Source organism: Phoca vitulina, unplaced genomic scaffold, assembly GCF_004348235.1.
Source record: "Phoca vitulina isolate PV1807 unplaced genomic scaffold, GSC_HSeal_1.0 scaffold81, whole genome shotgun sequence".
Taxonomy (NCBI): Eukaryota; Metazoa; Chordata; class Mammalia; order Carnivora; family Phocidae; genus Phoca; species Phoca vitulina.
In genome coordinates, this window is record NW_022589784.1 from 961,730 (window position 1) to 985,203 (window position 23,474).

The 23,474-nt window shown below is 61.1% G+C and overlaps 2 protein-coding genes across 4 annotated transcripts in view; both read right to left on the reverse strand.

Annotated features, from left to right (window-relative positions):
• Positions 1 to 1,100, reverse strand: part of MEX3D (mex-3 RNA binding family member D) — a 9,504-nt gene extending 8,404 nt beyond the window's left edge. Inside the window, exons 1-2 of the mRNA XM_032394557.1 lie at positions 1,064 to 1,100; positions 337 to 530 (exon numbers count right to left, since the gene is read on the reverse strand). Of these exons, the coding sequence (XP_032250448.1) occupies positions 337 to 530; positions 1,064 to 1,100 (231 nt within the window). The remainder of the gene's footprint in view (positions 1 to 336; positions 531 to 1,063) is intronic.
• Positions 1,101 to 4,790: 3,690 nt separating this feature from the next.
• Positions 4,791 to 19,201, reverse strand: MBD3 (methyl-CpG binding domain protein 3). Of its 3 annotated transcripts, none has more exons than XM_032394762.1 (8): positions 14,833 to 15,226; positions 14,270 to 14,429; positions 12,793 to 12,930; positions 11,961 to 12,051; positions 11,383 to 11,560; positions 9,687 to 9,884; positions 8,090 to 9,529; positions 4,791 to 6,584 (listed from the first exon to the last, which is right to left on the reverse strand). In XM_032394762.1, the coding sequence occupies exons 1-6, from the start codon at positions 14,976 to 14,978 to the stop codon at positions 9,692 to 9,694; spliced, it is 906 nt and encodes a 301-aa protein (XP_032250653.1). In that variant the 5' UTR covers positions 14,979 to 15,226; the 3' UTR covers positions 4,791 to 6,584; positions 8,090 to 9,529; positions 9,687 to 9,691. The 3 variants fall into 3 exon arrangements, with proteins under 3 accessions (XP_032250653.1, XP_032250654.1, XP_032250655.1); XM_032394763.1 differs by lacking the exon at positions 14,833 to 15,226 and adding an exon at positions 19,005 to 19,201 and having other exon boundaries at positions 4,957 to 6,584; XM_032394764.1 differs by lacking the exon at positions 14,833 to 15,226 and adding an exon at positions 19,101 to 19,176 and having other exon boundaries at positions 4,957 to 6,584.
• Positions 19,202 to 23,474: the final 4,273 nt, after the last annotated feature.

The window sequence follows — 23,474 nt, forward strand, 5'->3', positions numbered from 1 at the left end:
CGCCCCGCCACGCCCCGTGACGCGCGCGCGGCCAACAATGGCGCGCAGGCAGGGCGCACGCGCGCGCGGGGCGGGGCGCGGTCACGTGGCGGGACGCGGGGCGCGGGCGCGGCCGCAGGTAGGTGCCCGCGGGGCCCCCCGGCGCCGCCCCCCCAACCCTCAGCTCGCGGTCCCTCCCGCGGCCCGGGCCCGCGCGCACCCGGCCCCGGGTGGGCGCCCCGGGGTGGGGGCTGCCCGAGCCCGAGCTTCGGCCACGTGGGCGGCGGAGCTTCCCGGCTTGGGCTGGTTTCCGCCGGCCAGAGGACCCTGCTGGTCCCGGGGCGCCGGGCGCCCTGCCTGCGTCTCCACCTCCAGAGCCCCCCTGCCCCAGCGGCCCTCCCTGCAGCTGCCGTTCGGGGTCTTCTGTTCTCCGCGGTGGGGGAAGGAGCTCTCACACGATCCATGGGCTGGGAGCAGGCTGGACCTCAGCCGGTGCATCTGCCCCAGTCTCCCAGCGGACCCCGGCGCGGGTTCCTTACTGGCTGGGGGACCTGGGGCGGAGGACACCAGCTGCCTAGGTGGGAGTGTGAGCGGCCTGCCCCTTCTGCCTGCCAGCCCCTCTCCCCCTGACCGGGGAACCCCATCCCCTGCCCCATGTGGCGCCTGAGCCTCCTGTGAGTTTTCCCCACCCGCTCAGACTGCCCTGACAGGTGCCTCTGATTAGGGCCCTCGCGCCTCCCTGCCTTGTTGCCGCTGCCTAAAATGTTTTTCCTGACCCCCCAAGTCACATCCAGCCCAAGATCCTCTCTCAGGGTCCCAGACTTCTCTTTTGTGCACTTGAACACTCGTGAGTCTTAATTACTTCAAAATAACTTATGTCTTGTCCCCTCCCCATGGGACCAAGTTCCCAGAGGACCTGGAGGGACCTGCAGATCTGCTGTGCTTTCTGGACACATCCCGGCACACCCTCCTTGTTACCCGGCCACAGGCCTTGTCCCCATCTCCCCCACAGAAATGTCCACTGGTGCTCCAGGCCCAGCTGGCCAGCCTCAGGTCCCCCTTTCCCGCCACCCCCAGCACTCACCATCACTGCCTTTTGTCAGGGCCAGGCCTTGGTGCATGCTGATCCCCCTTCCTGGGGCCCCAGCCAGGGCGGAGGCAGGTGGGCTGCCCTTTGGGTGAGCTGGAGGAAGGAGAGGGAGAAACAAAAGGGAGCAGGGGGTAAGCGCTGAGAAGGGGGCTCAGGAGGGAGCTGGGGTAGGGAGAAGTCAAAACTGGAGGATAGGGCATTCGAGCCGGGCGACGGGAGAATAATTTGGTGGTGACACAGCATGGTGTGCTCCGGGATGCGCTTCTGGAGGTCATGCAGCCACATATATGTGTTCCTCAAAGCACCCCCTGACCCCATCAGTCGCCGTGGAGAAGTCTTCAGATGAGCTGGGTGCCTTTCTGCTCCCAGGCCCCATACACATGTCCCTCCCTCTGGAGGTCTTGGGAGGGGAGGCAGCATCCGCCGATGGAGGAGAAACAAGGACAGAGTGGCCTGGGGGACCCTGCCCCCAGCTGCCGGCCGCCCCCTGGAGACACCAGCGTTCCTGGGGGGCGTGCAGGCTCTGCTCACACTGCGGGCATCCAGCCAACGGGAAGGTGACGGAGGAAGACAGAACGAGACAGGGCTTGGGAGTTAGCACGGTAGCCGGCATTAAAACTGGAGCAGGAAGTTGGAAGACTCAAGTTGGAGAAATCTAGAAAGTCAGGCAAAAAGACAAGTGAGAACTGGGAGAGGAGGGAGAAAAAACAGAGGAACAGTTCAAGAATCCCAGAGAGAGCAGAGGGGAAATGGAGGGAAGTTGTCCAAGAAATCATAGTAGGCGGTAGCCAAGAGCCCGCAGCTTGTCCTGGGAAGACGAGTTTGTGGAGCTGGGACTCCCGAGTGCTTCCAGGCCATATTCCGAACGATCAGGAAAAAGAAGGCCTGGGTTCCAGGGGAAAGGGATGGCTGACCCCAAGGTCTGAGTCAAGTGGGAGGAAGAATCAAGATGTTTCAGGCCAGTGAGGTCTTCACCAATCAGCTCAGCATCCTGCAGGATGCTCCCCAGCAAGACGAGGGAGGAGGTGAATGATGACACAGGTGCTGGCCCGGGGAGGCGAGTGGACTGGGACGGTGCCGAGCTGTGTGCAGGGGGCTCTGGAGGGTGCGGCTGGGGGACTGGCGAGCCTTTGGCCGTGGCCAGCCAGCCATCAGGAGCCAAGACTACTGCCAATTCCAAAAGGAGGCTGTTTGACAACAAGCAGATTAGGAGTCAGAAGAGAGAGGGGAACCGGGGCTCCACGGAGTCAGGATGTGCACATGCTGGCCTGTTGGGTGTCTGTAGGGATTGGGCAGGAATGGCCCTGTGGTGGCGCACTTGAGGGAGCCTGGGTGGCTCAGTCGGTGAAGTGACTGCCTTCGGCTCAGGTCATGATCCCAGGGTCCTGCTTCTCCCTTTCCCTCTGCTGCAGCTCCCCCTGCTTGTGTTCCCTCTCTCTGTCAAATAAATAAAATCTTTTTTTTTTTTTTAAGATTTTATTTATTTATTTATTTATTTATTTATTTTTTAAAGATTTTATTTATTTGACAGAGAGAGACACAGCGAGAGAGGGAACACAAGCAGGGGGAGTGGGAGAGGGAGAAGCAGGCTGCCCGCGGAGCAGGGAGCCCGATGTGGGGCTTGATCCCAGGACCCTGGGACCATGACCTGAGCCGAAGGCAGACGCTTAATGACTGAGCCACCCAGGCGCCCCAAATAAATGAAGTCTTTTGAAAAAAATAAAAAGATCTGTAAACCAGTGACCGATGGATGAGCAGTCTGCACACTGACGTATTTAGGAGGCAGAAGGTGGTGTCCGTGGCATGGTTTGAAGCACACCAGAAACAGGATGGAGTGAGGGATGGGCAGAGGTGGGCGATGCCGCAGGTAAAAGGTGGGTGGCCAGCCTGGTGGGGGCTGTGCTGGCACTGTGTGTGGCCGCATCCCTGGCCCCCACTGTGTGATTCCCAGAGCCATCAGCACCCCACCCCTGCACTTACTTTTCTGTGGTCTTAGCAAATTACCACAAACTGGGTGGCTTTGAACACCAATGTATTCTCTCCAAGTCCTGGGGCCCAAAAGTCCCAGGTCAAGGTATGGCTGGACCGTTGGCTCTCTGAAGACTCCAGGGAGGGTCCTTCCTGCCTCTGCCAGCTGCTGCGTGGCTGGCCATCCTCGGCGTCCCTTGGCTGTGGGCACATCGCCCTGGTGTGCGTCCGCGATCACGCAGCTTCTCCCCGTGCGTCTGCGTCCACATCTCTATCTCATGAGGGTTCAGGACCGCCCTACTCCAGTGTGACCTCATCTTAACTAATCACATCTGCCAAGACCCTATTTCCAAGAAAACTCCCATTCCCAGGTTGAGGGTTGGGACATGGACAGTCTTTTCTGGGGAGATACAGTGCAACCCACAATACCTCCCCAGGCAGGACGACCAAAACCGTCCTCAGACAGAGTCCCTGGGTGCTGAGAACCGCTTACCCTTCCATGCCAACCCGTGTGGCTGGTGCACGTGGTGTGCGGACGATGGTCATTGTCTGATCCGGCCGACTCTGCTCTGTGTCGGAGATCCCTCTGGTAGAGGGCTGGGATAACGTGCAGGCAGGGGACGGTGCTGGGAGGTGGTGTGGGCCCTGAGCGGCCTTCCCGAGGCCGGGTGGCAGCCCCTGGGCTGCACTTGTCTGTTTGCTGCATTTCAGAACCTTCCATGATAAAAAAAAAAACAAAAACGTATTTTTAAGTTTTAAAAACTGTCCTTTGAGAGATGCATTTGGAGATGTCTGTAAATGAAAACAGCATGAAAGTCCCACGAGGTGGGGTGGGCCCCAGAAGTCGGCTTTCCCTTCTCTCTACTTTGACCTGCAGCAGGTGCTTGGGAACGTGAGGGAATTCGTGACGGGACCCCTGCTGGAGCTGCCTGGGGCTGGGGGGGCTGGTGACAAACCCCTGGGAGGCAGGGGTGCCAAGAATGGAGCAGGGCGTGCCAGGGACAGCCCCAGCAGCCCCACCCGCCATGAACCCAGAGAACTGAAAATGGACTGAAGCAGACACACCCCCGTGTTCACCGAAGCCTGAACGTGTAGACAACCCAGGCGTCCATCCGTGGGTCCGCGGATACACGGTCCCCCACGCACCAGAGCATCACTGGGCCGCGAGCAGGAGCGAGGCACCCACACGCACGGCCCCGGGGACAGACTCCGAGCCCACGACGCTCAGGGAGGGACCCAGACACGGCCACACGGGGTGTGAGTCCACGTGGGTGACACGTCCAGAACAGGCTCATCCGCGGACGGGAAGGGGGCTTGTGGGGGCCGGGGGCTGGAGAGCAAGAAGGATAAAAAGCAGCATGAAGGAAAATGCCAAAAGAAACCAACAAAACCAGCAAAAGAGGGTCTGCTCTGGGTTGCATGAGGCTGGGCATGGTTATTTTCCCTCAGGAGGATTTTAGTGATAGTTCACCTCTTTGTTTTTAACTTTTTTTTTTTTTGAACAGTTCTTCAAACGTTGGGGAAATGCTGTAATAGAGAGCAGAAACGCCGTGGTGGGGCTCCCGGGGCGCCCGCGGGGGGAGCCCGGGTGTGTGCTCAGTGCTGCCCAAGCTGGGGGGGCAGCGGCGCCCTCCCTCCGTGGGCACATTTTGAAAGAATAAGAAATAGTCAAGGGGAAAAAATGGCCAAAGAATATAAAACCACAGAACCGTCTTCCCTGGACAGTTTCTATTTTCCGCCTTGTCGCTTATCAGAATGTGTGCTGGGGGCAGTTTGGGGGTGGATGCAAGTTAAACTTTGCAAATCAGATGCTGTTGAGACAGTTTACACGCAATGAAACACAGCTTCCCCCCCCCCAAGTGTTTATTTGAATTCCAGTTAGCTAACAGACAGTGTTATATTAGTTTCAGAAAACACACCTGTTTTTACTGTCCGACTGACTGATCAGCTCTGCTTGCCCAGGTCGACACCCCGGAAAGCTGTGTCCGCCCCCTTGCTGTTGGGCCTCCCCACGCCGCCGGCCCCTGGGAGCATCTTTGCCTCTTCTGCAGTTTCACGTTAACGGACTTGCTTTGCGCTGTCTCCCCGTGGCACGTTTCTTGAACTCAGCCTAAGTTAATGTTTGTCTTTTTTTTTTTTTAAAGATTCCTGGCCAGGCAGCTGCGTGTCCACACTGCGGGCCACCTGCTCTACCCACAGCCATTTGGGGGACCCTCAGGCTCCTTCCTAACTGTCCGAGGAATGGGATCTCTGCACACACTTCAGGTTCCCTAAGACCCTGAAATTTTCTTATTGTTAAAACTGAGAGATAATTCGTGTGCATCAAAGTTTGGTCTTTTAAAGTAGACCGTTGAATGGTTTTTAGTAAATTTGAGAATTTGTGCGATCATCACGACTGTTGGTCTTAGAACATTATCGTTACCCAAACAAGAAACCCCATCCCATGGGCAGCAACCCCCGCCCAGCCCTGGAGCCCCCAGTGCCCGCGCACCCACTTTGTCTCTGTGGATTGACCTCTCCTGACCTTTCACGTCCATAGGTTCGCACTCTGGCTGTGTGAGGGCTCCCCAGAGAAACAGGACCAGTAGGATCTAAGGAGAGATCTCCAAGGGGAGACAAGGGGACTGGCTCCCGTGCTTAGGGAGCCAAGCCGCAGACCCAGGAGGGCCCAGGGCATGATTCAGTCGAGGAGCATGGTCGGCTCAGCTCTGGGAGAGGAGAGCAGTTTGCCCTTCCTCCACCCGGTGTCGCGTTCGGGCCCCTGGTGAATGGTGCCCGTGTGGACGGGACGAGGTCTTCACTCCGTCCGCTGAAGAAATGCTCATCTCTTCCGGACACAGCCATGGGCACCCCCAGAACTCACGTTTACCAGCTGTCTGGGTGTCCCTCGGCATAAAATTAACATCACATTGGAACAAAAAACCCACAGTAGCCTTGTGTGTCCGGTTCCCTCCCCGGACGTTCTGGGCTCAGGATCCGTCCCCAGGGCAGCGCGTGTCCGCACCTCGCTCCTGTCCGGCCATTTCCGTTTGTTTGTTGATAGACCCTGGGGTTATTTCCACGTTTTAAGTGCCTGAATCTGGACCAAGCCTTACCTGATCTTACAGCAGCGTCTGAGCATCCCCCCCAGCAAAGGCTGAGAGTCCCTGTTCTAGAACGGTACTGGGCAATAGAACTTTCCAGATGATGGAACGTTCTCCATGTGCTGTGTCCGCTTTAGTAGCCACCAGGCCTGGGTGCGAGGAATGGGATGTTTAATTAGTTGTAACCTATTGAAAATGATACCGCCGTATGTGGCTGGTGGCCATCCCACTGGACTATTCTAGAAATCTGAGCAAGCTGGTCCCTCCGCTCCAGCCCATCCGGCCAGGTCTCGACCAGTAATCTCCCAACTTGTTCTGTTCGCGTCACTGCCTTAGGTCACCCTTAGGGTCCCTTCCTCCTCAAACTTGGTGGATCCTGAGCTCGACCCGTTCCTGGGCTTCTGTAGCAACTGCTCATTCCTCTTGAGGGACAACATGGACGAAGGCCGGGGGGCTGGAGCAAGCTTGGAAGGAAGGAAGAGATGGTCAAGGCTGCGGGCTGCCCAAAGAGATAAGGAATCTTATCTTCGGGGTAATACGGTCTGACAACTAAGTCCCCCAAAGACACCCCTGTCCTGGGAAGACCTGTGGACATGTCCCCTCATGTGGCAGAGGGGACCTTATCAGGGCCCCCAAGGAGGGGGTGACCCTGGGTTCCTGGGGGGCCCGGCGTCCTCAGGAGGCCCTCACGAGGGGGAGGCAGAGGGTGGGAGTCCCGGAGATGGGCAGACCCCGCGCTGCTGGCGGTGAGGATGGAGGGGGGGCCGCAGGCCAGGAAGAGGCCGGAGCTGGGTCTCCCGGGGGCCCCGGGGGGACCAGCCCTGCCTGCGCCGGGGTTTTAGGACTTCTGAACCCAAACTGTCAGAGAATCAATCCGTGTGGTTTTAAGTGGCCAAGTTGGCCGTGACCTGTCGCAGCGGCCGCGGGAGGCTCGCACAGATGAGGAGGTGTCCCAGGACTGTTGTGCGGGGTGGGGTGCAGCATGGTTCAGAAAGCTCTGTGCCTGCCTTGGAGTGGGGGCGGCTGGGCACCGGGTGGAGACAAGGGGGTGGTTCTGGTCTGTGGTGTGGACATCGGAGCTGATGGTGCTGAAACCCTGGCACCCAGCAGGTGGCGTTGGGAGATGTTGGAGCTGGGCGCACCGGGTGACCTGGCTGCCTGGGAGCCCCTTCCTCGGCCCTTGCCGCCGGGGGTCCCTCTAGGGAGAGGAGAGGATTCGTGGGGGACCCCAGCTCAGGGTCAGGACGGGCTCTGGGGGTTGGAGGGCCCTACTGTGGGGCTGGGACGCTGGACCCTGTCCTAGCTTCTGAGGTCCCGAGATTCGCGGCCCCGCAGGGCCTCTGTGGGTCCGGAGTCGGGGAGACCCAAGTTCTCAGCCAGGCTGGACCTCTCCAGTTGGCGGCCCCGGGCAAGTTGCTACCCTGAGCCTGTTTCCCCTCTGGGAGCTGGGCCCCCTCCAGGAGGGCGGTGCTCACTGCAGGGTAGAGCCAAAGCCTGTGGAGCGACCGTGTGGCAGGGGCGTGGAGTAGAGGGGGCCCAGGCAGGGCAGGTGGTGGCCGGGCACCGGGGACGGTAGGGGCGCTATCATGCGGGCCCCCTTCCCAATCATCTCGCCAGTGCTGGCCCAGGGGGGACTCCCCGCCTGAGCTCCTGGCACAGGCCCCCCACAATGCAGAGCTGGGACGGAGCGCACGTGGGGGTCTCCAGTCCGGGCAGCAGGGGGCCCTGGGGGCTCTGCATCTTCTGGAAACCTTGGCCAAACTGGCTCTTTCACTACAGGTGCTGGGAGCTGAACCCCACCCTCCCTGGGAAAGGCCAGTCGGTCCCCTGGGTCCCCTTCCATCACCCAGCCCACGATAAGGTGACAAACAGGACACTAGGCGCCGAAGGCCCGGGCGGGGGTCCATCTCCCCTGGACACAAAGGCTCTGGGTCTTCAGAATTAAAGCAAGGCTTCAAACCACACTCACCGAGATGGCTTTATTCAACGGTCGCCCACAGGACAGGGTGCCTCCCGGGCCCCGCAGTCCTTTCCGCTGGGCAGGGCTCCGGGCACCTGGACCTCAGGCCCACACAGGGGCCAGCCCCAGACGGAGCTCCTTCAGTGGCTGCGGCCTCCGTGAAGGGCAGGACGATGTGTGGCCTCAGGGGAGAGGCCTTCCCGAGGCCGGTGGTGGCCCGGCCCCCCCAGCACGCCGGCCACGCGCGCTCAGACGGCCTTCGTGGGTGGTTCTGGAGGATTTGTGCTTTGACTGGAAGGATGCTGCCAATGTGCCGTGCTGGGCCAGCGTCCTCGGACGAGCGGGTGGCTCCCGCCATCGCCCCCACCCTGTGCATCAGCCGGAGTGACAGCCACACAGGCAGCGACCCAGGTCCTTCCCGACGGTCTCCGGCTGCGGGCCAGGGCCGAGCGGGGACAGGAGGGCGCCCCTCACCCAAGGCACTCAGGCTAGGAGGGGGCAGGGATGAAGGACCACGATTCCGACGCCCCCTGCGCCCAGAGCTCCCCAGAGGCTGCTGCTCTGGGCACCGGGTGCTTGGAAACGCCAGGCCACAGAACGCACCCCAAGATGGGACCTCGGAGGAGCCGCGGCCCAGGACCTGCTCTGGCCCCGAGCGCTGGGCGGGACGTCCCCGCTACACAGGGAGGGGAAGGGAGGCCGGCCGACGGCCCAGCTGCCTTGGAGCCCCGGCCTGGTGCGTCGGCCGCGAGCAGTTCGCCGTCGCCGTCGCCGGCGGCTGGCTGACCCTCAGGCCGGGTCGGCCGCGCTGCGGACAGTGAGGGTTCCCGACACGAAGGCGAGAGTTCGCATCCACGTGCAGCACACACAAAGGCTAAGCAGTTATGTGGACGTCCAGCCTCGTTTGTGTCACGGATTTATTGAAGGACAACGTCTGGGTTGTGCCGTTTGCCTCCAGATGAGCTCCGAGCCGTGACGGCTTCGCCCGCTGGTGGGCACCCCCTCCTTGGAGGGCTGGCGTGCGGACCCCGGAATGGCGTCCCTCACACACGGGGATCGGGAGGTGGGACTGTTCCGAAAACTGTTTCTCCAGCCCCTTGGGGACCCTCGCAGGCCGCCTGGTGGCAGCCGTCCTATGTGATGCGGCTGTGGGGACGAGGCCGGCCCCGAGTCCAGGTGGAGTGACAGCGCCGAGGGGGGCCTCCTGCAGGCGGGCCCAGGGCCGGCGGACACTTCCGGACCCCGGCCCTTCAGAGAAGAGCCAACGTGGGGGGCCCGTCAGGCAGGGGCTGCCCTCCAGCCGTGCCCCCGTGGGCCCAGGGGAGGGGACACGCCTGGGAGGGCCTAGGAGGGGCCGCCATCGTCCTGGGCCGGGCCACAGAGCATGGTCCAAGCGTGGAGAAGGCGGAGTCTGCAGGAGGCTCCCTGCAGGCAGGCTCCACGGGGCCTCTGGAAAGACAGGGAGGGGGCGCCATCAGCGCCCTGACTGGGAGCTGCCCTCCGGGGGACCAGCACAGCTGCCGCCCTGCACGGGGCACAGCCCTCGTCCCCACGGTCACCGTCTAAGCACCAGCTGTGGCCTGGGACCCACCCGGCCAGCCGGCACCTGCTTTAGACGTGCTCCATCTCCTGGTCCTGGTCGGGCTCGTCCTCGTCCTCATCCTCGTCCTCGTCCTCGTCGGCGCCGGGCTTGTCCAGCGGCGCCTCGCCGTCCCGGGCCAGCTCCTCTACGTGGGCCAGCATGTCGGCCATCAGCGCCTCCTCCAGCCGCTTGCGCACCTGCTGCACCAGCTCCTCCTGCTTCCTGGGGACGCACGGGCTACGGTGGCCGGGCGCAAGGGTGCCAGGCCGGCAGGGGGCGTCCTCCGCCCTCGCCCCTCATCCCGGGTGCAGAATGGCCCGCGCACAGCGAGCTGGCCTCTGGCTCAGCTTCTGGGCCCTGCACTCCACCTCCGCTGGGGCGACCCTGTGGCGGGGGCCCCCGCTCCCCTCCGCGTCAGTTAGCACCTGCTGGGGCCCAGCGCACGCGCACACCTGACTCCCTTTCCTGTCGCTTGAGCACGGTTTGCAAAGAAAGTGGACAACGGTGCTCGGTCACCGCGGCTAGCCAGGGTGAGTCTCCTGGTGGGTGAGGGGATTTTGCTGGAGAATGCTAGACGGAGAACGGCTTTCTCGGGTCTTTTGCCTTCTGTTACGGCCGTCCAGAAAGCCGCCGGCCTTCCCTCCCTGAGGCCGAGACCCTCACCAGAACGGGAACACGAACCAGCACTGTGTCTGTCGCCAGGCCTGGCAAACGTCGGCCCCATCTTCTGGCAGCCACCCCCCCCCCCACCCAGACCAAATCTACCACCTAACCCATGACACAAGGTTCTCCTTTCTAGAAGTTCTGCTTGGCTTTAAAAACCCGCTAGTCTTTCCAGACGGTTGTGTTTTCTTATACTTCCAACTCCCCGGAAACGAGATCCTCTGCGGGCCTCTGGGCGATTCCGTGTCTTCCGCGTGCAGGGCACGGGGCTCTCTCCTGTACCCACACGGCTTCCAAGCCCCAGGCCCGACACAGGAAGCCCGCCCGCCTACGTCCCCACCTGTAAGCCAGTCTTGGCCACGACTACTGTGTTTCCAGCCCCTTCTCTGAGTGAGGTCCACAGAGAGTCCCCTAACTCATTCTGACCTCAGCTGTGCGTTGACGCTTCAGTCGAGAGAACACAGGTTCCACTCGTCCAGAGCTTCTAGATGTTTCTTGTCCTGCTGCTAGCTTCAACTATCTCCTCACCAGGATGCCTTCCCAGAGGACTCCAGCTCGGGGCTGCCTCCTGCCCCGACCCCCTGCACCTGCTCCCTGGCTCAGCTGGGAAACCCTTCCGGGGCCCACCGGCCGCAGGGTCCAGCCTAAACTCGGGCTGGCCTTCGGGGCCTCTGGCACGTCTGGCGCCACCCCGCCCATCCCATGCCACTCTGGAGCCCCCCTGGCCAGGCACCTGCCAGGCCTCGTGTGCCCGAGGATGGGCAGGCCACACTGCGAGCCTGTGCACGTAGGTGAAGAGCCACTTTCTCTTCCCGAGAACATTCCTACAGAGCTAGGACGCTCCTCGCCCCCGGCCTGCTCTGCACCAAGACTCGCGGGAGAGCTCCAGCTGAAGCTTTCCAAACCCGCCCTCGCTGTGGCTGCGTCTGCTCCGAGCCCCCGCGCCCCAGAGAGCGTCAGCAGGGAAGCGGGACTGTGGGGAGACAGGAGCGCTCACATCCGGCAGGGTGCGCGCCGGCCACGGGCACCGGTATGGGGGTGGTGTGCGGGGCAGTACCTGATGTCCTCGTCGGTCACCATGAAGGCCTTGCAGAGGGGCTGGGCCGTGTTGAGCCACACCCCGGGGTTCTTCTCCACGGCGGCCGAGAGCTGCCCGGTGACGGGCATGCTGCTAGTGTGCAGCGCGCTGGCGATGGCCGACAGCAAGGTCTCATCCGTGCAGCCAGGCCCCACGCCTACCGGGGACAGCAGGGTCACCACTGGGCACCTGAGCCTCCCCCCGAGCCTCGGGTCGTCCCCAACTCCCTACTATAGGCGCCCAGGCCCTTGACAAAAGCAGGAGCCGTGCCCGTCCGTCACAGGGCGGTGGCCTTTCCGCAGCGTGGGAGCAAAACCACACACAGGCCAGTCTTCGCAGGGCCCCGGCACAGCTCGGGAGCTGCAGCACAGGTGGGGTGGCCTCCAGGATCGGGGGACCAGGGCCCTGGGTCCAGGCTGCACGGGGGGAGCCCTGTCCTTCCTCCCAGCCCGGCAGGAGCGCGGCGCTCGGCCCAGGGCGCGCTATTTACGGTCCTTCACCGCGCTGCAGAGACCGCTGGCTTCCTTGCGCCTGGTCCCCCTCTATCCCGGGCCTACCTTGCAGGCCTTTGGGCAGGTCCATGGTCTTCACGAGCTCCTCGGCGATGTCAAAGGCATTGAGGCCACTCAGCTTCTTCTCCCAGAAAAGCTGCCACCAGACACACAGACGTGAGGCTGACGGACGTGCCCCCACGACAGGCAGCCCTGGCCAATCCCGATGACAGCTGGGGCCCATCCACATGCGGGATAGCAGTCTCAGCACGACCTCTGACCCCCACGTGCCAGAGCTACCCGCTTGGGAACAAGGGTGCAGTAGGACCCATGGGATTTCCCGCCAGGCCTGTCCTCCCAGGCCAGAGAAACCCCAACCCAGGACCTCAGCCTTGCCGTCGGTGCTCACGGTCTATGGTTCCCAAAACATGGCACAACCCTGGGGAGGCAAAGCCCCCTTCATGCTGAAACTTCAGTTCAGAAGTCCACCGTCCAGCAGGGCTGAGCTGCGAGGCCCCCAGAGGCCCCACCGTGGCCCGGCACCAGGGCAGGCCCTGCAGGTGCAAGGGGCTCACACCCCGACAGCACCACGGGACTCTGGGGACAGCGTGCGGAGAGGCACGTCCTAAGCGTGGGGGCAGACGCACAGGTCTGAGCGGTTACTTAGATGGTGACGACCCCGATGCCACCGAGGGGGCTGGAAATGACACGGGGCCTCCCTGGGAGCGGCCCCACAGCCTCCGGCTCCAGCCAGCGCCTGCATGCCAGCTATCTCCTGGGCATTTGCAAACACGCTCAAAAGCACAGAGAACTCTTGGCTCTTGAGAGGCAGGTCACAAGGCAGCACTCTGCCCGCCACGACCTCGCCTGGGGATGTGTGTGGGGCGCGCGGGCTCACCTGCCGAGGCTGCTCCACAGCCTTCTGGGGGTCACTCTTCACCTTGTTGCTGGGGTGGTTGGTGATCTTGGTCACTGGCTGCTTGAAGATGGATGCCGTCTGCCTGACAGGGAGGGCCGTGTTCAGGTCGGGCTTGCCCTGCAGACACACACAAGCTGGTACCGCAGCCCCAGGGTCCTCAGCGGGCTCTCCCAGGCAGCGGAGGAAACCCCTCCCCGTGGGCTTTGGGGAATAGAGCCCGTGTCCCTCGGTCACCAGCCCACGCCGAGGCACCCCCAGGGCTGGAGGCGACGGCAAGCCCAGGCCCTATTTGCTGTCCACGGTGGGGCCGTGGTGGGGCTCTGCTGGGGCTGTCCCGCAGCCAGGACCAGAGCCCCCCCCGGTCAGGGACTGGTGGACAGTGTCACCGGGCCCCTGTGCGCGGCCCATCAGCTGTTGCAGACGGGCTGCCTTCCAGGCCCCTGCAGCGATGCCCGCACTGCCAGGTTTGGGGAGAGTGACAGGCACACCGGGGACAGCCGGGGAGCGCAGGCCTGTGGCCTCTCCCAGGGACCGAGCGAAGATGCTTTCTTTCCTTCCTTCTGCTTTTCTGTAGCTCCCAAATTTCCCTCAACAGATAGTTACGACTTTAATACCACGGCAAATAAACTGAATTGTGGAAACTTCTCTCTCTCCACCCAAAAGCAGGGTTGTTTTTTTTTTTTAATTTTTTAAAAGATTTTTTTACATTTTTATTTATTTTTTAAGATTTTATCTATTTATTTGAAAGAGAGAGACAGTGAAAAAGGGAACACAAGCAGGGGGAGTGGGAGAGGGAGAAGCAGGCTTCCCGCGGAGCAGGGAACCCGATGTGGGGCTCCATCCCAGGACCCTGGGATCATGACCTGAGCCGAAGGCAGACGCTTAACGACTGAGCCACCCAGGTACACCAAGATTTATTTTTTTTAAAGATTTTTTATTTAGGGGCGCCTGGGTGGCTCACTGGGTTGAGTGTCTGCCTTCGGCTCAGGTCATGATCTCAGGGTCCTGGGATTGAGCCCCGCATCGGGCTCCCTGTTCAGTGGGGAGCCTGCTTCTCCCTCTGTCTCCCCCCCACCCCGCTCATGCTTTCTCTCAAATAAATAAATAAATAAATAAAATCTTTAAAAAAAAAAGGTTTTTTTATATGTTCATTTGAGAGAGAAAGAGCACACGTGAGTGATAGCAGGAGGGAAGGTCAGAGGCAGGAGAAGCAGACTCCCTGCTGAGCCGGGAGCCCGACACGGGGCTCGATCCCAGGACCTGGAGATCATGACCTGAGCTGAAACCAACAGTTGAACACTCAACCTACTGAGCCACCCAGGTGCCCCTTAATTTTTGGACTTTTTTAAAGTAACCTGTATGCCCAACACGGGCCTTGAACTCATGACGCCAAGATCGAAGATCACATGCTCCACCGACGGAGCTGGCCAGGCGCCCCCAGAGGCCTGCAGCTTACCTTGACCTGGTTGGACGAGTCATAGCGGACCCTCTGCCGGCTCTTGTTCATCTTGCTCATCAGCATCTTGCCCGTCCGGAAGTCAAAGGTGCTCAGATCCATGGAACCCCCCAGGTACCGTGCCAGCTGGGGTTTGCTCCGGAACTTCTTCCCACTGGGGCTGTGGACAGAGAGGGGTCAGCGGCGGGCAGGGTGTGCTGGGCCAAGCCTTGCCCTCTCCCCAGTGCCGCCCCCCGACTGGAGCCCCCAGCAGACCCCAACGCTGAGAGCAGGGATCAACACCCTGATGCAGAAGGCTGCAGCCCAGCTCCGGGAGCCTGGCTGACATTTCGGAAACACAGTTAGGCTGTGTTCTCGAGAAAGGACTCCAGGATAACAGGTATTTGAGGGACAACCCCCAACAGTCTCCTCGTGGGTACCGTGTTGGGGACTAGGGTATCGTAGCTGGGGGGGCGGACGGTGAAACCTCGTTAAGATTCAGGGCCAGGACCCCAAATAGCTGCTCAGGTGTGACCTGTTGGGAAATCCAAAACCAGGTGTTCTGAAGCCTAGAGGCCACCCACCTCTCTAGGAGACTAACGATGCCGACCCACAGGGAGACTGCACGACAAACGAGTAGCACAGGCCCAGGAACGCCAACTACTGCAGCCACTTTGGACTGATCAGCAACCCCACACTCCCATCTACCCGAAAGAACGAACGTGTTCATGCAAAACTACACCCCGGTGTTCAGAGCAGAGGGACTCATCGAGGGCAAGAGGTGAAAAGAGCCCAAGTGTCCACCGGTGGGGGGACAGACACACACAGCGTGTCCCTCACGCACGCGAGCGTCACTCGGCCATCAGGTGGTGAGCAGACAAACACATGGAAACATCCCGCGGCCGCGAACAGGAGCGAGGCGCCCACACGCGCGGCCCCAGGGACGGACCCCGAGCCCACGACGCTCAGGGAGGGAACCAGACACGGAAGGCCACACGGGGTGTGAGTCCACGTGGGTGACACGTCCAGAGCAGGCTCATCCATGGACGGGAAGGGGGCTCGTGGGGGCCAGGGGGGGTAGGGGTTGGGAGTGACGCTAAGAGAGACGGGGCTTCTTTTTGGGTTGACGGAATGTTTTAAAGTTGGCCCTGGTGAAGGTTACACGACTCTGTGATACACTAAACTCACGTGCACACTTCTAGTGGCTAAACTGTGCGGAATGTGGTCTGCATCTCCATCAGGCTGTTAGAAAAAGCACTTGTGTGGGGCCCAGCAGGCCCGGGGCCTCTCTAAACACGTCACTGCTACCAACTCAACAAGCAGTCGCTCTCAGTAACAGCTCATCAGTCTGAGATTGAAAAGTGCTTGATTTTGTTGATCTCCCCCGAAAAATCTCTAGGATGAGCCTCTAATTCAGCAACTGCATGTCTGCCCCCTAAGCCCCCCTAGGGACCACGGAGGGCAGCATGGAAGCCGGGCCAGCCAGAAGGAAACCCCCTCCCCTCCAACGTCAGGACCCACATGGCGGCCAGCTGCACTCCCCTCTAGAATCCCCACCAGGACCTCTGGACAAGCAGGGCCATGGCTGGAAGCCGGGCGATTCCCCTGGGCCTGGTTCCGTCTGCTAGGACCAGGAGCCCAGCACACAGAGCCCGACTCTTGCCTTCAGGATGATGCACTTTTCCATCATGCTGTGCTGGCTCATGCGCACACTGAGCCTACATGCCCAGGACAGCAGGAAGGAACTGGGGTCGGATATGGCCACAGAGGAAGGAGAGGACCCCATGAAACTCGCCAGCCTTCCTCTGCCTCCAGTCCCCCCTGCCATGCTACATGAGAACAGCAAATAGACAAAGAGCACAGGTAAGTGGCTGGGGGTACAAGGCACTGATGATTAAGGGTCTGGGGCTCTTTTGGGGTGAGGGAAATGTGGAAGATTCACCTGTCTGTGAATATGCTAGAAACTATTCAATTGTACACTTCAAATGGGTGAACTGTACATATATGAACCGTAATCCCAACAAAGCTGTTAAAAAAAGAAAAAAAAAAGAAGGTGTGATAGTAGATCCCAGGGACTGGGGGAGAGATTGAGGGGTGATGCTGATGGACAAAGGGCTCCTTTTGGGGTGATGGAATGTTCTGGAACTAGACAGATGTGATGGCTACACAACTTTGTGAATGTACTAAACTACTACTCAAGACTACACATTTCTGACAGAATGGGGACTATATCTCAACTTTTAAAAAAAGGTTCTGCAGATCAGCATCGACACAGGAAAATGTCCCTGATGGTTTATTGAAAACAACAACCTGGATTTATATAAAAGTGCACTGTGGCCTTTCTGGGAGCAGGGCCTAAGCTGGAGGGCACAAACCAGGAGCCAGAGGCGTGGGGACGGAGGGCTGCGGCTGGCCCGTCAAGCGGCTTGTGGCGTGAGGAGCCGCCTCCCAGCCTTGATCCCCAGGCCAGGAGATGGATGCGGGACTGAGCGCAGCCTGGCTTCCCATCTGTAGAAAGGGCTGCTGTGAGGGTCGCCAGGACCAGTGAGCGGGCACTGACGATTGAGGCCCAAAACCCGTGACGCCCCAACAGCAAGCAAGGTACAACCTCAGACGGCTGCCCCAAGGACGGGGGCTGCTCCGCTAAGCCCCTCCTGCTTTTCCTGAGTACATTTCTACCTCCAAAATGAGATCTTCTGGAGAAGTCCTCCCTACTCCATACCCCTCCAAAGAATTATCCCCGAGGTCAGGGTACTAACTTCCCGCACACCCTCAACCTCCTGCCTGGACAAAAAGTGTCACAGTGATATTATTTTCACAAAGAAAATACATGGCTGCAGGCTGATGTGTCAGCCCCCAGGTAACAATTTGTGGGGTGACAATCTTGCAAAGAATACACTCCCTTCCTCCACTCTCTGGACAAGGAAATCGAGGCCCATGTGTTCCTAGGGACAAGGCTTGGACCCCACACCAGGTCTGCTGGACTCAAGGCCCTCGTGCCCTACCTTCCCTCTGCATTGAGAGAATTAGAAAATCTATCCATGCTCCTGCCCAGCTGCCTGGTTCAGCAGGAGCTCCAGTAGGTGGAGAGGCCAGAGACCCACATTCCAGAAAACACCATGGATTCCAGATCACATCCCCCAAACCTCCCACTGGGAGGGAAGGTGACACCCACCTGCCTAGTGGGTCATCCAGGTCAAAGACTTGGGAATGGTACAGGACCCTCCCGCCACTTCCTCCCCTCAGGCCGCCTCTCAGTGGTCATGGGAACCCTAGAATTTATCTGTCCAGCCCGTTTGGAACTTTTCCCCATTGCCAGACCCCCACGCTCAGGTCCAGGGCCTCAGAGGAAGGCCCCATTTGGCTGAGGCCCTATGAGGCCCACACGGAGGTGGGGACGGGGCGGAGCAATGTTCTCAAGGTGCTCCAGCCCTGCTGACCTTGGCTCAGCCTCCCGGGGCCTCTGCACAGGATGCCCGCTGCCCGAACAGCCCCTCCCAGCTCAGTGCTACCCCGTCAGGGAGGCCCTCCCTGAGCTGCGCCAGCCTCAATCCAGCACCCCATCACTGGCCCTCACAGATCCCCCCACTTCTGAGCGGATCTCCTCTCCTGTAACTATGGGAACCTCGGGGAGCCAGCTGGTGCTGTCGCCCAGGAGAGGAAGGCCCGGGTCTGACTCCGAGCCCCACGGTCAGCAGGTGCTGCGGAGTCGTTAACAAGGGAGCCAAGCAGACCTGCTTCACATTTTAGATCTAAGAGGAAAGACGGACACACAGGCATGCTTGGAACGAAAGGAGGGACCCCCAGGACAGAACTACAACAGCTGGCGAGGGAGTGGCATCAGTCCCGGGGAGATGCTGTGGTTACACCACTTCAGTGCCCGACCTCACACGGTCCCAGCCGCCAGCCCTTCCCAGCCCACCTCCCCCACTCCTTCCCCAGTGGGGCCGGCAAAGGCCCGGGAGGGACCCAAGTGCTGGGTGGACGGAACGGCACTCCCACCCCGCCTCGGCCTCACGCGGGCAGCTTCTGGGCCCGTGCGCAACCGCACGAACCCGGCCCGCATTCAACACGTGGCCGGTATCCCGCTTTATTCTGCCCAGCGAGCTGACGGCGCCCCAGGATCCTGGAGCGAGGGGGAGGGAGTCATCAGAGCCGGCTCAGAAACAAAAGCATCTTCCAGCAGTCGGAAAGAAAACAGCAGGCCGAGAGAAGACAGCAGGTGGCCGGCCGTCTGGGGTGGGCCGCCGGCCGCCCCCCGATTCTTTATTCCACCGGCCGGGAGCCTGGGGAAGGGGGGCTCACGGTCCCGCGCGTCCCCTCCCCGCTCCCGGAGGCGGCGCGGCCCAGCGCAGCGCGCTCTCCGGAGGGGCGGCCCCCCACCCCGAGCGCCCCCGCCTCGGGCTGCGCGCGCGCCCAGCCGATCCAAGGGACAGCCCAGCCCCCACCCCCGCCTCCCAGCGGCGTCTGGCCCGCGCCCGGCGTCCCTCGCCCCGCCAGCCGGCCCGCCGCGGCCACGGAACAAAGGCCACCGCCCGCCCCGCGCTGCCCCGCGCCCCACGCGGCCGCGGGGGAGGGGGAGGGGGAGGGGCACGCACGCGCACTGGCCCGGGGCCGCCGCGCGCCGGCACGCACGCACGCACGCACGACGCACGCGCGGGGCCCAGGCCGCAGCCCGGGTCGAGGCGCCCAGGCCGCCGCAGAGGCCGCTGGGAGGCGCCCGTTGGGGCCCTGCCCGGCCGGCACGTTCATTCACCTATAGTAAAAGACATCCCTGTGGCCGGCCGACAGCCCCGACCTTCTGGGCACTTCTTCCCTCTCCCAGCCCTGCGGGAGCGCCGGGCACTCCCACCTCTTCCGCTCCATCGCGCCCGGCTCCTCGGCCCGCCGCCGCCGCCGCCCGGACCCCCGCTCGCCGCCGCCGCCTCAGCTGCCTCCGTCGCCGCCGCCGCCACTTGCCGCGGCTGTTCCGGCCCGCGGGCCCCCGCCCTCCGCCCCCAGCCGGGCACGCGCCGGCTTTGCCGCCCTCTCGGCCCCCTCCCCGCGCTCGCCAGCCCCCGCTCGGGGGGCCCGCTCCGCCCACCCGCCCGCGCGCGGGGCCCCGTGCTGCGCAGGCGCCGCGCGGGCCCCTCCCTGTGGGCGCCGGCCCCGCCCCGCGGCGGCGGTCCCAATCAGCGGGCGGCTAGGGGGCGGGGCTAGTGCGGCGCGCGGTTCGCCTGCCGGCCCGCCCCGCGCCTGCGCCCTGGGCTCCGCGAGCGGCAAGCTGCCGGACCGCCCCGTGGTCCGCTCCCGCGCTGTGCGGCCGGGCTTCTGCCTCCCGTCCGGTGCCGCCAGGTCCCCGCTCGAATCGGGTTACCCGCCCAGTGCCGGGCCTCCATCCATCACGCCGCCTCCCGCCCTCCCTCCCCCTGGTCTCCCAGCCTCCAGTCATTGTAGTTGACCACCGCTCTGCACACCCCGAATCCCTCCCGACGCCTTGGAATCGAGGAATAGCCCCCCGCCCCGCCCCGCTCCACCGTACTCCAGCCACCTTATGTTCCCGGCGTCCAGGGCCTTCCTGAGAAACGTCTCGCCCCATTTTGACGCCTCTCCCCGGCAGAGAGACCAGCTGGCTTCCCCTCTTGGTCCCTCCCCTCGCCGGCCCAGGGCAGGTGCTCAAGAAAAGATGACCGAGTGGCTGGAGCTGCGGCCGGTGCCAGGAGACTGAGGAGCATGGGGGGGGGGGGGGGGCTCCGCCGAGGGAAGCAGAGGGGTGGTCCACACACATGGGTCTCCCCTGCAGGGGTCTTCACAGCTCAAGTCTGAGGCAGGCCCTGGGCGGGCAACCCAAGAGCACCGCGTGGAGCGCAGGTGTAACTTGTTTTCATTGCTTCAGGTTAAGTGCAACTTCTCACAATGTCCCTCCTGCTGTCTCAGAGACAAAGGACACAGTGGGCAGGCAGGCACCCTGAACGGTCACCATACGAAGCTGGTTTGGGGCACCAGATTCCTGTCTGGAGGGTTCAGGCCAGAACCCAGGGCTTCATGACTCTGCCCTTTGTGCAGGGAAATGCTGGTAACTACGGGGCTTGTCTTTTTCCGGCTTGTATGATTTTATTTAACTTAAAAACTATAGTTACAAAGATAACGTTTATTGCAGTCAGTGAAACCACGTGAAGATGTAAAGGAAAAAATATTAACCTTCTTGTGTCAGAGGTCCTGGGGAGGACCAAGCTCCTGCTTTCAAGTCTTTGGGTGTATACCCCAAGTGCAATTGCTGGGTCCCATGGTAATTCTGTTTGATTTTTTTTAAAGATTTCATTTATTTATTTGAGAGTGAGCAAGAGAGAGAGCATGAGCAGGGGGAGTGGCAGAGGGAGAAGCAGGCGCCCCACTGAGCGGGGAGCCCGATGCGGGGCTCCATCCCAGGACCCCAGGACCATGGACCTGAGCCGAAGGCAGACGCCTCACTGACGGAGCCACCCAGGCGCCCTCTAGGTTTCATTTTTAGAAGAACCGCCTACTGTTTTCCGCAGCGCCTGCCCCACTTCACATTCCCGCCAGTGGTGCACGAGGAGGAGGTCCGGCCTTCTGACACCAGCCGCAGCTCCCGCCACTCGTTCAGTCATCTTTTTTGAGCACCTGCCCTGGGCCGGTGAGGGGAGGGACTCAGAGGGGAAGCCAGCTGGTCTCGCTGGCGGGGAGACGAAGGGGTTGGGGGAGGGCTCCGGTTTTGCCACATCTTTGCCAACATTTGTTATTTCCTGGTTTTTGATAGTACCACATTGGTGGATGTATGGTGTTGGGTCATAAGATTTGACCTTAAGAGGGCGCCTGGGTGGCTCAGTCGTTAAGGGTCTGCCTTTGGCTCAGGTCATGATCCCAGGGTCCTGGGATCGAGTCCCGCATCGGGCTCCCTGCCCCTTGGGGAGCCTGCTTCTCCCTCTGCCTCCCTCTCTCTTTATGTCTCTCATGAATAAATAAATAAAATCTTAAAAAAAAAAAAAAAAAGATTAGACCTTAAGAACCACCATCGAAAATGCACCCTAAAAAAAAAAAAAAGAAAGAAAATGCATCCTAGGTGCCCCCTCACCATTCTCAGGCATTCAGCCTGCCGGCCCCCACTTGTTTTCGGGGCATTTGACCCCTCTCAGGCCCAGGCTGCCTCCATAGCAGCAAGCCTGTGGGCATTGCCTGGCCCGAGCCCCTGGGAGGGTCCCCTGAGGGGCTTGTCCAGGTGGACATGCCGGGGGGGGGGGGGGGGGGGGGGGGGCCAGCAGAGATGAGAGGCTGGGAGTCCCGGAAGGGGGACGGGCAGTCATGCTCCCCTCCTGGTTTGTTGGCACTTAGGACCTCCCTTTCCTGGGCTAGCTGCCTCGGGCCCCAAGCAGACACCCTCTCCTACCCATCTACACAAGGTAAGAAATAGAAACAAAATCAAGTGATGTGAGGAGCCACTTTCAGTGGCAGGGTCTCCCCCCTCAGTACTGTGGACCTTGGGGCTGGGTGATTGGGGGCATCCTGGACACTGTGGGGGACTGAGCAGCATCCCTCACCATGCCCACTCTAGGCCAGCACTCCCCCCGTCTTGACAACCACAGATGTCCCCAGCCAACAGTCCCCGAGTTAATGAGGCAAGCATGGCACTCAACTGGGGCACAAAATTTACAGGATACCTCAGTCATCAAGATGAATGGCATTTAATGTAATATTGTAACAATTTAAAATGAATGCAAAAGATCCATGATAGACAAAATGTCAAATTTTATTTTTGGGGGGCGCCTGAGTGGCTCAGTCATTTAGCGTCTGCCTTTGGCTCAGGTCGTGATCCTGGGGTCCTGGGATGGAGTCCCGCATCGGGCTCCCTGCTCAGTGGGGAGCCTGCTTCTCCCTCTGCTGCTCCCCCCGCTTGTTCTCTGTGTCAAATAAATGAACTCCTTATAATAATACAAATTTTTTAAAATGTGTATTTTTTTAAGATTTGTTAGGAGAAATAGGTTTCTTTCCACTTCAGGCCACATGGCTCCACACAGCCCCGGGGGCTGCCCCAGGTGGGAAACTGTTAAGCCGTGTCGAAGTGGAGGATCCTTCCCGAAGTGCCGTGGCCCCAGGAAAGATGCCTTCGGTAAGAGAATGATGCGCAGAGACGGGTGTCACAAATGCCACCGCTTGTGTTCAAGACAGGGATCTGTTCCGAATGTGTGTCTTCCGCGCCTCAGTTCTGTGCCGAAGCCCTACTCCCTAGCACGGCTGGAGCCTCAGGATGGAAGGAGGTGAGGCGAGGTCAGGGGGGCGGGCCCATCCTGACAGATCAGTGTCCGGGGACACCTGACAGCACACGCCTGCTCCTCCCTCCGCAGGTGTGCTGGGGGCGGGGAGACCTGGTGAAGACACAGCTAGCAGGCAGGATGCAGGAACTCACCAGAAGCAACCCTGTCAGAACCTTGATCTCAACCCCCAGCCTCCAGAACGGAGAAGCTTCAGTTCTGTTGTGTAAGCCCCCCGTCTGTGCAGTTTCCTTACGGCTAACACAACAGCTGCTTCCAAAAATATGCTTATACACACACAGTTTCTAGAATTTTCAAGAACTGGGCAGGGGCCAGGGGGAGGAAACTTGTGTGCCATAGATCCTTGTGTACCTGCTCATTTTTGTATCCTTCGTGTGATGGTTTCACTTTTCTACAAGTTCCGATGTCTTTCCTTTCAAAACAGAGCCAAGTTCTCGTCCCCTTGAGTGTGGGCTGGATGTGGGGATGTGTTTTCTAACAGAATGTGGAGAAAGTGATGGTGCAAGACTTCTGGGGGAAGGTCATAAGACCTGTGGCTTCCACCCGCAAAGACGCAAGGCGGCTCCAGCAGGCCCACGGAGAGGCCCACGCGGCGGGGAGCCGAGGCCTCCCTCCCACCAGCAACCCCACGGAGAGGCCCACGCGGTGGGGAGCCGAGGCCTCCCTCCCACCAGCAGGCCCACGGAGAGGCCCACGCGGCGGGGAGCCGAGGCCTCCCTCCCACCAGCAGGCCCACGGAGAGGCCCACGCGGCGGGGAGCCGAGGCCTCCCTCCCACCAGCAGCCCCTCGAGGGCACCGGCACGAACGGCTCCTCCCGCCCCGGCCCAGCCTTCTCATGAGGCAGCCCCAGCGGACACCTTGACTGCATCCTCATGAGTGATCCGGGGCCAGGCCGTGCAGCTAAGTTACTCCTAAATTCTCGCCCACAGAAATCGAGAGGTAATGGACGTTTGCTGTC

Excerpts from the sequence above, each read along its gene's own strand:
- MBD3 (XM_032394762.1), bottom strand. The coding sequence starts at position 14,978 with ATGAACACGTTCGTTCTTTCGGGTAGATGGGAGTGTGGGGTTGCTGAT. Across the intron at positions 14,430-14,832 it reads ATCGTTAGTCTCCTAGAGAG|CCCCAGTGGGAAGAAGTTCC; the intron begins GTGGGTGGCCTC and ends CTCTGTCCACAG. Across the intron at positions 9,885-11,382 it reads GTGACCGACGAGGACATCAG|GAAGCAGGAGGAGCTGGTGC; the intron begins GTACTGCCCCGC and ends GTGCGTCCCCAG.